Source organism: Rhinoderma darwinii, chromosome 8 (genome assembly GCF_050947455.1).
Source record: "Rhinoderma darwinii isolate aRhiDar2 chromosome 8, aRhiDar2.hap1, whole genome shotgun sequence".
Classification (NCBI taxonomy): Eukaryota; Metazoa; Chordata; class Amphibia; order Anura; family Rhinodermatidae; genus Rhinoderma; species Rhinoderma darwinii.
Genome location: NC_134694.1, coordinates 64,040,156 through 64,054,245, shown reverse-complemented (window position 1 = coordinate 64,054,245; position 14,090 = coordinate 64,040,156). Strand labels below are relative to the sequence as shown.

Below are 14,090 nucleotides of genomic sequence, written 5' to 3'. Positions count from 1 at the left end.
ATGTTTCTAAAAATGAATCACAAATAAAAGCATGGTCGCCAAAAAGGAGTCAATGTTCAAAATATGAAATCATGTGAATATGAGCTTATTGGAATACACCACAGAACAAATGCATATTGCACAATATAAATGTAGTTAGGTACACTGGTTGAAGATAATGTGTTGAGAGCCCTGCTTTTAACGAATAAATAGGAAGGATGTTTGTATCGTACACTAAAATTAGGTTTCAAATGAACCAAAGACAAGTGTTACATCCAAAAATTCCTCAGACATATATAAGTGCTAAATGCAAATTGTATAGATGTGTCTAGGGCAACAAAAACATCGGCCAGTAGGTAGCAGAGTACTAACCCATGTGGCTGAGACTCAGGGAATGGCGACCGGCCCCAACGCGTTTCGGCTTCCGCCTTCGTCTGGGGGTGGCACCTACAAGTATATCCTTCCTATTTATCTTACATAGGCGCCAATCAAAAAACGATTGGCCAGGTGAAAGTAATGTACCAGACATCTACCTCAATCAGCTGTTGGCGTCATGTCCGCGTTTTTCGATAGACAATCATCACATGGTGTGGGCATCATGTGATATTTGATGATGGCGCCGCGTGATGATATCACAGCAGCGCCTCTCATCACGTGCACATCGAGATGCCTACTCGTAGTGAGTTGCTAGGGACGCCAGCGCATGCACACTTGATTGAGGTATGCTTCCTCTGGTATACAATGAATCTAATAGCTCCGATATATCTAGAGAGAGGAATTCCATAACGTTTAGAAAGAGATTCCATATTCAGTACGTAGAGATATAAAGTATTATACCATGATTGTGTATAGCTAAGAAGTTCGTTGACATAGGGAAGATCATTTAGATATTCGGCACAGAACATAAACATAATTAATTAATACAAAAAAAGAAAAAAAGAAAAATACAAAACATAATAAAAGAAATAGTAATTGTGTATATGGATATACTACATTTAAAAATTGGTTATATTAAAATATAAAACACATTCCTTATATATTTAACAAAAATTTATATAATACCAAAAAATAATAATAATAAAAATAGTCCATATTAACATAAAATATGGTGGGCATAAAAAATATATATATGTGACATTGTGAACAAATAAGTGCTTTATATTATAAGAAAATATATACATATATATATATAAGTGTTGATCATACACATATGTGAACACATATGTGTTGTTCTACATCACCATGGTAGTATGTTATGTGCAAAGTGATTACAAAAATAGATAAATACTATATAGTGATAAAAAATATATATGAAAATATATACGTACATATATTATATGCACATATAGTCATGTGAAAAATAATCTAAAAACAAATTGTGCCAGTATGAGAATGCAAAAATATATATAAATTAAGTGACTAAAGTGCAGTAATACAGCAAATCCATTGGGTTTAAAAATTATTCATTAAAAGTTTGTGCGTTTCATTATTCTCCACTGACATACATATATTACCATGGGGACCAGCAAATAAATAAATGCAAAAACGTATCTATAAAGATCAGTATAGCATATCATCTTAGTATAGTTTCTTTTATTGCAAAGTTGATGCATCTCTACATATAGAAGGTATTCATAAACGTCTATGTATGATGAACTAGGAATAAGAAAAAACATATGTTAAAATCACAAAACATTATTACATTACACAATTAAAAAATGATGCCACAAAAACATACATAGTGATCAGAGAAACGAAGCGTACCCGTGCGATTCGTTTAAGCCTCTCGGCTGCATGGTCCTCAAAGTCCAGATCCATTTGCTTTCCAACCTTAATAGTTTCTTCATCAGGTCTCCACCTCTTATATTCATTTCCACATGATCTATTCCTCGTACCTTCAGTAGCCTGGAATTACAGTTATGATGCTGTTTAAAATGATGTGGAATCGTTTTTAGTTTTTCTATTTTGTCAACATCATGAATCTCCTTTGCGGATTCAATGTCCCGTACATGTTCACGGACTCTTATTCGAAATTCCCGTGTGGTGAGTCCTATAAAAATTTTATAGCAAGGACAAATTGCATAGTATATCACGCCCCGTGTGGCACATGTAATGTGCCACACGATTTTGAACGTTTTATTTCTTTCGGAGTCCGTAAACTCTACTGCACGTTCAACATTGGGACATGAGATACAATCTCCGCAAGGGGAACACCCCCATTTTGGACCTTTGGTTCCAAAGAATTTTTTTCCCTGTGAAACTGGGGTGTAAAAACTGCGAACCAAGTGATCTTTCAGATTTTTGGCACGACGGTAAGTTACAGAAGGGTATTTTGGCAATATTTTATTAAGTATCGGATCGGCTTTCAAAATCGGCCAATATCTATTTAAATGACCCTTCATCTCTTCCCAACGGGAATGATATGGAGTGATGAATCTCACCTCATTTATTTTGTTTGCTCGAATCGCTGGTTGTAGGAGTTTATTTCTCTCATTTCTTCAGCTCTTTTTTTCGCTTTTCTGATACACCATTTGCTATAACCCCGATCCATAAATCTATGTTCTAGATCCTTAGCTTGTTTTATGAAATCTTCTTTTCTTGAACAAGTACATTTTAATCTCATAAATTGGCCTGTGGGAATAGCAGCTGTCGTTTGTTTCGGATGTGCAGAGGTAGCGTGTAAAAGAGCGTTCACAGATGTTTCTTTCCTGAATAGATAAGTTTGGACATCACCATTCTCATCACATTGGATTTGGATGTCCAAAAAATCTACTTGTTTTTTGTCACATTTATATGTAAGCATGATATTCTGATCATTCGAGTTCAATTCTGCCATAAATTGTTGCAATTGCTCAGAAGTACCCTGCCAGATCATGAAGATATCGTCAATGAAGCGGGCCCAAAAGATGACCCGGTTCATTGACGTACCATGATCTGACAGGAATAGGTTTCTCTCCCACAGCCCCAGGAACAAATTGGCATATGAGGGCGCACAGGCTGCCCCCATCACGGTTCCCTGGAGCTGTAGGTAGAATGACTCATTGAACATAAATACATTGTGTGTCAAGACAAAGTCCAGTAGAGTACTAAGTAACTGAACAAACCCTTCCTCCAAATTGCTCATACTCAGGAAAAAATTGGTAGCTTTAACCCCATCACTGTGTCTGATACTGGTATAGAGCGATTCAACGTCGCAGGTGACTAACCACATATCAGCATCTAGATGAGTGCATTCCAATTTTTGTAGGAGATCTGATGAATCCCTAATATAGGAGGGTAAACATTCCACTAAAGGTTTCAGATGGTAATCTAGAAATTTGCAGATATTCTCTGTGAAATTACCTTGGCCAGAGATGATCGGTCTTCCTGGTGGAGTCTTTATATTTTTATGGACTATTGGCAGGAGGTCAAGTATCGCTACTACAGGTATTGGAACAATAAGTGCATCGTATAAATTTTTGATCACAACTCCACCATCCATTGCTTGTTTTAGCATTTTAAACAGTTGTTCACTATAAGAGGAAGTAGGGTTAAATGTCAGTTTTTTGTAACATTTTTTATCTCTTAACTGACGATTCGCTTCATTTTCATACATTGTCCTCGGCCATACAGCAATGTTTCCCCCCTTATCGGCAGGCTTATAAATGACATCTCTAAGATTTTTTAATCTATGAAGACTTATCGTTGACCAAGGTTTTCGATATTTTGTCAAATTCTTTAGACACTGTTTTGACAAATGTGTCAATTGCTGGACATAAAAATAAAGGTGGAAATTTTTCCAATTTTCTTTTAATACAATCAGGAATGGCTCTTACCTGTGTGTCATCTTGTTCTCGTATAAGTATTTCTAGCTCTCTTAATGTAGTCCTTTCCTCAGCAGTTTTAAAGATCTGATCCTCTTCTTTGTGATCAACAGAATATGTCTAATACGTAGAGGTTCCACTTTTAAGACTCTTATATATCGGAAGAATGGGAGGTGGCCCTACTCCTATGTTTGACACTCCAGAGAAGAGGATATTTCACACCTCCTGTAAACAACAATCTAAAGTCATTCAAGCACGTGTTGCCACCTCTCCATTCCATCTCCTCTCTGGAGTGTCTAACAGGGCAGTAGGGGATTCCCAATCTACTCAGATTTATGACATATGCTTCAGTGATAACTCTGGTCCAGGGTCAATGCTGATTATGGCATCTTAGTAGTTTACAGAGGGAGGGTGCTCCCTCTGTCAGCCCCCCTGCAATGTTATTGCTGGGTGCTCATGGGTTGCTATGGCCTAACAATGGCCCCCTACTTTGCCATCTTAGTACACTTATTAGCATTACGCTGACAGGCATAAAACACTGCAATACATAACATTGTGTAGTCTTGAAACAGCGTCCAATAAAGACCTAAGCTATAAAAGTATCATGTTATTTAACTTGCATGGTGAACGGCATAAAAAATTACTTAATAAGAAAATCGTACATAATGGCTATATCTCTCCCCTACGAAACTTCCATATTGGAAATGTCCCAACCCCAGATTGCTCCCGGTCTGGGGCAGATGTGGCTGACATGTACCCCTGCTTATGGACCTGCTCATTGTCCCAGTCATTCTGAAACAGGATACTACTTTTCTCACACACACACACACACACACACACACACACACACACACACACACACACACACACACACACACACACACTAAGCAACAGATTCCCCTAAACCCCAGTTGGGCTCTTTTTGTTCATCTGCCTGACATCACTCCTCCTGTCCCCCGGCTCTACAAGAGTTTCATTTTCTGCATTTCCGCTGCTGGCCAAAAAACGATCCTGCAGACCTGGCTGGGCCCAGACGTCCCATCCCTCCATTTATTTTTTGAAATGTTGGTCTTCCTAGTAGCTGTCGATAAGGGGTTAAAAATGGTACGAATGAAAATGTAAATTCATTCTGCAAAAAACAAGCCATCTCAAAGCTCAAGAGAAAAATAAAATATGGCTCACAGCCATGACATTCATACCACATGGTGAACACTGTGAAAACAAAAGCCATGAAACTATGATGGAATTGCTGTTTGTTTGTTTTTTACCCCCCCCCCAAAAAAAAATTATAAGAGTTTTACAATACATACGATATGTAGCCCAAAATGGTGTCTGCATTTAAAAAAAAGTGTTTTTAATGTGCAAAAGTAGTGAAACATAAAAATTTTAATAAATTTGGTACTGCTGCTATTGTACTGACCCACAAAGTATTGTTAAAATGTTATTTAGACCTCAAGTTGCATGCCGTAAAAACAAAACCCAAAAAACAATAGCAGAATTGCTGTTCTTTTTTCTGCCACACAAACCCCCCCCCCCCCCCAAAAAAAAAACCGACCGTGTCCTGAAGGCCAAAAACTGAAGGTTTAAACTGATGCACTGTGTTATACATAGGAATGGGCCTGAAGGGTGGTGCATAACACAGGGAATTAAAGAGCACCAACATAATACCAGTCATGCACTACACCTTAGAACTGCACTATCATAATACTGTAACAGTTTTACCTGGGTTGCTCCTTTAAGTTGCCTAAAGTAAAACTCGTAAAGCTCCACAGTTCCCAACCATAACAGTGCCAATAACACAATTACCATTAGTGCTTACCTGTCCCTGCTTCTACGCGGCATGATGCTCATCGCCACTCCTCACATGTATCTTCCACGTCAGAGAGAAGAGTAGCCACTCACATACATATTCCTAGTCCTGCACTGATATCAACTGTATGATCGATCCAGGGAAGAGAGAACAGGTTGCATGGTTACCAATCTTACTTATAATTTATGAACTTTCACTCCACTCATCCTATTCCCTCCCTATTCCTTCCCTCCGGGTGTCTCTGCCAAAGCCCCACAATGCATCCCCTTGTTTTGTAGATATTGAAAATACAAAAAGAAGCAAAGTATAGCTTCACTTTCACTAAGCATCTGATAGCAAACGCACATTTTGTTATTAACAACACTAACTCAGAAAGTGGCAGATTGTGATCAGATGTTGAAGAGTATAATGAAAAAAACCAACATTTAGTTGCATCCTGTTGCCATTGACTTGTATTGTAAAAGAAAATTATACGTCTGCTTTTCAAGATACATTTCTGCCCTGTCAAAAAATAGTACTCAGAAGTTTTGCATTATGTACAGTATTTTTTCTGAATTACAATATGAAGTTACATGTGTCCCAATTTACTGATATAAAATTGGGTTTACAGAAAAATTAATCAATTTATGAAAATAATTTAAATTTAAAGAATTTTCCCCTTTAAACATTTGGATAAATAATAACAGCCAGCTTTACATCATAACCATAGATGGCCATGAAGACTGGGAAAGGCTGGATAGATATTGGGAAGCCTGACATTGCCACTGAATTTCTTGGACTTGCACTAAATGTAAGTGAAATAATTTAAGTTGCTACTAACTCTTATAAAGCAAGAATTGGGACTCAGCATGATATGTCTTCTTATCCTGTTTCTGCTAGAGTGTGGAAAAATTGTATTCCATGATGACTCAAAGGAGCCCCCAAGAGACAGATGTGAACCTACATAAAGCCCACGTGGAAAGGGAGCTTTTTAAAGTGTTAACATATCAAGCTGAAGCTGTAAGTCAAGTTGACATAAGGCAAGCTGTATCAAAGTTTACTTTACAGTAGAGTTGTTCGCTATTAAAGTTGTCTGTATTGGCCCTAAAAAGACACTATACAAAATTTGCAAAAGAAAAAAAAGTTCTAATATTCCTCCTTTAATGTCCTAATTTCTTTTGATCCTATCCAGTCTCATATTTCAATCAATGCTAAGAAATATATAAAGTGTTCTTATGTTATATATGTGTCCCAGGAGATCAGCCATTTCCCTTCCCTAGCTGGCTGTAAGGCAACTTTCTGTAAAAGGAGCCTTCCTCCATTTCTATGTCTGCAATAGGAGACAAAGATTGTTGAACCACAACCTGTGACAAAGTCAGAAACCTTGACCTACTGCAGCCAAAAATGGGAGACATCATAAGGAAATTAACACCTAAAACATATCAATTTTACATTTGGGGGTGCCTGGCCAAGACACAGACAGGAGAGAACGTCTTCCAGCAGAGCTCCATTGGCTACACATGAAATCTGTTGCAATCCTCCATTCCCATCTCACCGGCTGCAGCATAATCGCCACCGCTGCGCTCCTCATCTCCTGTGGAGCATTTTGGGATCACATCAGTGGAACTGGTGAGTTAGGGCCTAGCACGCAGGTCAGATCCCTGGCTAAATTTTGCAGGAACATCTCCTACTGAGAATTACAGACTTGCACTCTTAACTTAAATTTCCTAATAATTACTACAACCGCCAAAATCTCTACATAACAGTTCCGGTGGCTTAAGGCAAATACCCGGAACACAATGACTAAGGGCCTGTTCACATCTGCGTTGTCTCTCCGTTGAAGGGCTTCGTCTGAGGTTTCTGTATGGGGAACCCCTCAACAGAAAGGCCGTTTGCATCACCATTGATCTCAATTGTGACGGATACTTTGCTAATGGTTTCCGTTTGTCACCGTTGTGAAGGCGTTCAGTTTATTTGACGGAATCAATAGTGCAGTCGACTCCGTCAGAAAAACTGAACCCTTTCACAACGGTGACAAACTGATACTTTGCTAATGGTTTCCATCACCATTGAGATCAATGGTGATGCAAACTGAAACTATGGTTTCCGTTTGCCTTTCCATTGAGGGGTTCCCCTGAAGGAAAGTTCAGATGGAACCCCTCAACGGAAAGACAACGCTGAACAGGCCCTAAGCAGCCTTCAGCATCTGCTGTTGCCAAACTCATTTGCATTGTTAGGGACTCGACTGACAAAGGCAGGAACTCCTCCCCACAACATTTAGCAGCTCTCCACCTACAGATCCTACAACGGAACCAGAACCCACTTTGCGTCAGGTCTTTGAACGGCTTCTCAATGCAAAAGCTACCAGCAATAACTCACGGGGAAAATTGATGATGTTAACCCCTTAATACCAAAGGTATTTTAAACCTTGACCCCTTCCCGCTACAGCCACTTTTGACCTTCCTGACAGAGCCCCATTTTCAAATCTGACATGTTTCACTTTATGTGGTAATAACTTCGGAATGCTTTTACCTATCCAAGCGATTCTGAGAATGTTTTCTCGTGACACATTGGACTTTGGGTGCTTGAAATAGGGTCCCAACCCAGTTGTAGGTCAGAAGAACTGGTCGTGAGACCTTCGTTGGGCACTAAGGAAACATATATATATATGTAATTATAGCATATAATATGACATGTCCTGTAACATGATATTCCTGCAATTTTTCATACCCATATTATATGCTATAATTACATATATATATGTTTCCATAGTGCCCGACGAAGGTCTCACGACCGAAACGTTAAGGTTGCACTTGTAGCCTCTGGCATCTACCTAAAGAAATCTATGTTGAATACTACTAAGGTGTGCTGAATACATTTCTTCTGACATTGGACTTTATGTTACTGGCAAAATTTGCTCAATACAATCAGTATATAATTGTGAAAAACACCAAAAATTGCAAAAATTGTTATTTTTTTAAATTTAAATGTATCCGCTTGTAAGAGAGGCAGTTATACCACACAAAATAGTTGCTAATTAACATCCCCATATGTCTACTTTAGATTGGCATCGTTTTTTTAAACATCTTTTTATTTTTCTAGGACATTACAAGGCTTAGAACTTTAGCAGCAATTTCTCACATTTTCAAGTAGATTTCAAAAGGCTATTTTTACGGGGGGCCAGTTTAGTTGTAAAGTGGCTTTGAGGGCCTTATATATTAGAAACCCACAATAAGTCACCCCATTTTAAAAAACTGCACCCCTTAAAGTATTCAGAACCGCATTTAGAAAGTTTCTTAACCCATCAGACGTTTAACAGGAATTAAAGCAAAGTAGAGGTGAGATTTACAAATTTCATTTTTTTTTTTTGCAGAAATTCATTTTTAATCCATTTTTTTTGTAAAACAGAAGGTTTTACCAGAGAAACACAATTCAATATTTATTGCCCAGATTCTGCAGTTTTAGGAAATATCCCAGATGTAGATCTAGTGTGCTAATGGACTGAAGCACAGGCCTTAGAAGAAAAGGAGTACAGTGAATTTTGGGGCCTCCTTTTTATTAGAATATATTTTAGACACCATGTCAGGTTGATTTGCTAAAACAGTGGAAATCCCCCAAAAGTGACCCCATTTTGGAAACTACACCACTCAAGGATTTTTTTTTTTTAAACTCGGTTTATTGTATACATTGTACAAATTGCAATTATAAGCATACTAGACAATGCAGATGTTACAAAAAAACAAAACGGACTTACACACAGAAACCATCTACAAGAACAATAACATTCCTGCATAAAATGAGTTCACATGGTAATTCATAACGTCACGTAAATACATAGAAATAATCCATAGTAGACCCAATAATGTCACCGCACGCAGGCGGAACAGAGACACAATCAGAATTTATATGAAAGATGACAGACTCCAGCATGTAACATTACATAGGTCAAAGGAAGTACAGTAGATATTACCCAGTTGGAAGGCAATCAATCCCCCAAAGCGCTTGGTGGTAAGGAAGCTCGAAGGTCGCTCCCGCTAAAGGAGCTACGAGGAGATGAGCACCACCCCCCCCAAACAATCAGAAACTTATGTTGACATCCTCTGTATTTATACACCACATTCTCATATGGGAGTATAGAATTAACTAGCTTTTTCCACTGGGGGATCTCCGGAGAGATATCCCCCATCCACCGAATGGCTATCACTTTTCTGGCTAAGAACAAGACTTCATGTAAGAAGACTCCCTCATAGTGCGATCAGACATCCGAGGATATCAGCCCTAATAAACAAAGTCCAGGTTCACACGGAACCAATGGGCACAAAATCGAGGAAAGCAGGTGTGTTACCTCTCTCCAAAAGAGTGCTATGACTGGACACAACCACATCATGTGATCAAAATCAGCCCGGTCTTGGGAGCATCTATGGCATCGTGAGCTGGATGCCCTACCCATATGGAATAGCCTAGTCGGTGTAATATAACATCTGTGTATAATGTACAGTTGCGTCATTTTATTATTTGCAGCAGGCGAGACCAAGTGATCTGACTTCATAGCCTCCTCCCAATCGTCTTTGGATAATGAAGGGATAAGACCTCGCCATCTGACCTCAACCGTAAACTCTGCGTGAGCGACCCTCTGAGACAAAAGGTAAGTATAGATGACCGACACCAACCCCCTTGGTCCCTGAGTTCTGAGAATTCCTATAAGAGGTAATGAAGAAATAGGACCCTGATCTTCCCTAAACTGAGAATGCAAAGCATGCCGAAGTTGTACACATCTGAATGTATCTCTATCAGGTACCTGGAACGTATCCTGAATCTCTCTGGCAGTCAGGGTATGGCCCTCTACATCAATCAGATTCTGCAAGTTGGTCACTCCCAGGGCTGTCCAAAAAGCTGAATCATTAAGGCTCAGAAAATGAGACAAACCAGAATGAGACCACAGAGGCAGTTCAGCAAGAGTGTGCGAATATGTCAGAACTTTCTTTGCATGAGACCAAACTAGTCTTGCCAGCTTTAGTAATGGTAAGGAGAGCCTAGGGCTGTAGCCATGAGGCTCAAGTATTGGCCACAAAGTAGGGATCCGTAGAAAGTGAGCTAAATTATGTTCTGCGTTTGGCAATGGACCCTCTGATATACCTAAGCTGACCCGCCAGATAGTAAAAGAACATGTCAGGTAGAGCGGCTCCAGCCTGATCTTTGGGTCTCTGTAGTGTACGGATTTTGAGCTTGGGTCATCCCGAACCCCATACAAAGGAAGAGAATAAAGAACCAACCAAGTTAAAGAAACGTTTGGGGACCAAGGAGTCTGCATGTTCTAATAAGTATAGCATCTTAGGAAGCACTATCATTTTAATTAGCTTGATTCTACCCGCAACTGAGAGGGGGAGCACTCTCCAAATAGCAAATTTATATTTCAGATACATTAACAATGGGTATATATTGAGATCATAAGATTGTGCACAGTCTCTGGCGACAAGGACACCCAGATATTTAACCCCTTCCCGAAATATGACATACAGTTACATCATAGCCGTGTAGGGGAAGTATGGAGCGGGCTCACGGAGTGACCCCACTTCATACGATGCTGGTGTCGGCTGTATGTTACAGCCGACAATTTAGAGTAATGAGCGCGATCCCGCTTGTTTAACTCGTTAATAGCAACCGCATCATTTAAATAGTTAGAAAGAGGGGGGCAACCCCCTCTAACAGCTCATCACGCTCCCCACAATGCAATCGCGGGGGGGGGGGGGCGATGGTTGCTATGGCTGCCTGGGGGCTGCCAGGGCTTAATAGATTCCTGTCAGAATCACAATATACTGCAATACATTAGTATTGCAGTATATCGTGCAAGCGATCTAACGATCGCTGGTTGAAGTCCCCTAGGGGGACTAATAAAAAAAGTAAAAATGAGTTAAATAAAGTAGTTTTTTTGTGAAATAAAGAATAAATAAATAAACATTAAAAGTTAAAAAAAAAAACCTTTTCCCAATTTCCCCCTAGAGCATAGTAAAAAATTTAATAAATAAATTTTCCCTGGTTTCAAAATGACTACTATGGTAACGTCTTTCAGAGTGGCAGGGAGCTCACCCCTTTGAAAAGCAGCATCAAAAACGGCTAGTAACTGTGGGGATAAAACATCCACATATTGGAGATACACGCCTTTCCTTTAGTCATAGAGGACATGCACTCTATGATCTCCTGCACTGTGAAAGGCCTCCAACATAAGTCTATGATCCGCTGACAACACAGGAAATTGCACCTCATCCAAGGTAGTGAGCCCTTGATGTATATAGCTCCCTATAAAAGTCAGCAAATTGATTCAATATGTCTAGCGGCATGGTATAAGAGCCGTGCGTAGGGTGGCAAATGCGCAGCACTGGGGGAGACATGGTATTCTGCTTCACTAAATTTGCCAATAGCTTACTTGGCTGATTACCCTGTTCAAAAAATTATTGTTTAGTAAAAAATATCCTACTAACGGCATTCTCCCTAACAAGAAGCAAAGATTGTCTACCCGCTGCAAGCCAAGCTTCTCTATTAAGTGGGGAAGGGTCCCCCACAAAATATCCTCTAACTCCCTGCACTTCTGCGCTAGGTAAAGTTCCTGTCTAGCAGAGGATCGCTTAACATAGGAAATAGAAGACCGCAGACAGCCTCTCAAGTATGCTTTTATTGTGTCCCAGAGCAATATACCATTCTGTTCCTGGTTATGTTCATCTATAAAGACATCCAGTTGGTCAGGAATTCTATCACTGCCCTGAAACAATTGTAACCAAAAAGGATGTATCTTAAGAGATTCTCGTAAACCTTCTGTCTGCTGCTTTAATTGTAAAAGAATCGGGCTATGGTCCGACACCCCTCTAGGAAGGTGATTAACAGAGAGCATGCTTGAATAAATTGCGGACGTGCCAAATACATAATCAATACGCGACAATGCGTTAAACTGGGGGGTATGGCACGTAAACTCTCTTATTCCCTGATGGCACACCCTCCACAAATCCAACCATCCTATCTCCTCCATCAGGGAGGCTAGCTGTGAGGTACTCGTAGGATCCCGGGGTATGTCCCTGACGTTAAATTGATCCATAGAAGGATCCATAGTTAGGTTTAGGTCACCCATAACGAGAACCCTAGCGACCTGATGAGTAGAAGCAAAGGAAATGGCCTCTCTGATTATGTCCAGAGAGCCACGAGGCCGATTATACACTCCTAAAAAGACAAATAGGGTAGAATTCACATTGGCATGAACAAACACATATCTACCCTCCACATCGATTCGTATATGTAAAGCCTCCCATCTGAGATTTCTATGAATCAACAGCGACACCCCTCTCAACGAAGATCTAATAGCATGTCGTCCCCATTGAATCCAAGGTTTACATAACAGATTCACATTATCTGCAGTGAGATGCGTTTCCTGAAGGCATATAATATGAGGCATGTGTCTCCTCAGCACAGAAAAAAATCATATTTCCCTTTCCCGGTGATCGCATCCCTCTCACATTCTACGTCAAGGTTTTAAGAGCTGCCATATTGCAAACAACTCACAGGTCCAAAAGTAACCAATTGCAATGGGCATTACAAAAAGGTGACACCTACATTCCATGTCAACGCTATGCAGGAGTAAGATATAGTGCAGGACATTCAAACAATAACAGTGAACAGCAAAGCTCAACAGGAGCTGTAGAAGCATACGTGGCATAGACTGTAAAAGGGGGGTAGTGTCCACTGTTAAGGGTATGAACACAGTGAAATCAAAATAGATGAAGTTACACGCAGTATCAAATCAGTAGAGGAGACCATGTTCCCTTACACATAACGATCGGGAGGAGGAGGGCATACAAATCAGATATCAAGCATATAAGTCAAATAAGCCCTGACTAGAGCAAAATGGAAAAACATCCTATCCATGCCCCACCCATACCCCCCCCCCCCCAGAATCTAGAAAGGACACATAATCCACATGTCCTGAGAAGTATAAATGAGCACATCCTAAAATGAGGAAGTAACAAGTTCAGAACCTCACGTAGTCGTCCAAGAGTAACCTTGCAAAACTCACGACCACCAACACACGAACAGGAACAACATATTAGCGGCTCCGGGGAGGTAAAAAACACTGATCTGTCTCCATCTACCACTCTCAAGCGTGCAGGATAGGCCATAGAATATGGTATTTGTCGCTCACGCAGTCACCTCTTTATGTGCACATATGAAGCCCTCTGACGTTGTAACTCCGGAGAGAAATCAGGGAAAATGGATACTGTTGTATTCTCAAACCTGATCTCCCCTTTACGACGAGCAGCTTGCAGCACCATGTCTCGATCTTTGCAGTTCAGCATACATGACAAAAATGTCCGTGGGTTCCCGCCAGGCGGAGGTTTGGCGGGAACCGTGTGCAACCGCAAAAGCCTGCGAGAAGATAGTGTCTGGAAACAGGTCTTTCAGCCATTTTTCGATATACTCATCCAACCTAGGGCCTTCCGCCCCTTCAGGGAGGCCAATAATCCACAGGTTGTTCC

The 14,090-nt window shown here is 40.2% G+C and overlaps 1 protein-coding gene across 2 annotated transcripts in view; it reads left to right on the top strand.

Moving 5' to 3' along the window:
• TEX11 (testis expressed 11) overlaps positions 1–14,090 on the top strand; it is a 963,534-nt gene that overhangs the window by 156,114 nt on the left and 793,330 nt on the right. For both annotated transcript variants that reach the window (XM_075835681.1, XM_075835680.1), the window contains exons 6-7: positions 6,302–6,382; positions 6,472–6,591. In XM_075835681.1, the coding sequence (XP_075691796.1) occupies positions 6,302–6,382; positions 6,472–6,591 (201 nt within the window). The remainder of the gene's footprint in view (positions 1–6,301; positions 6,383–6,471; positions 6,592–14,090) is intronic.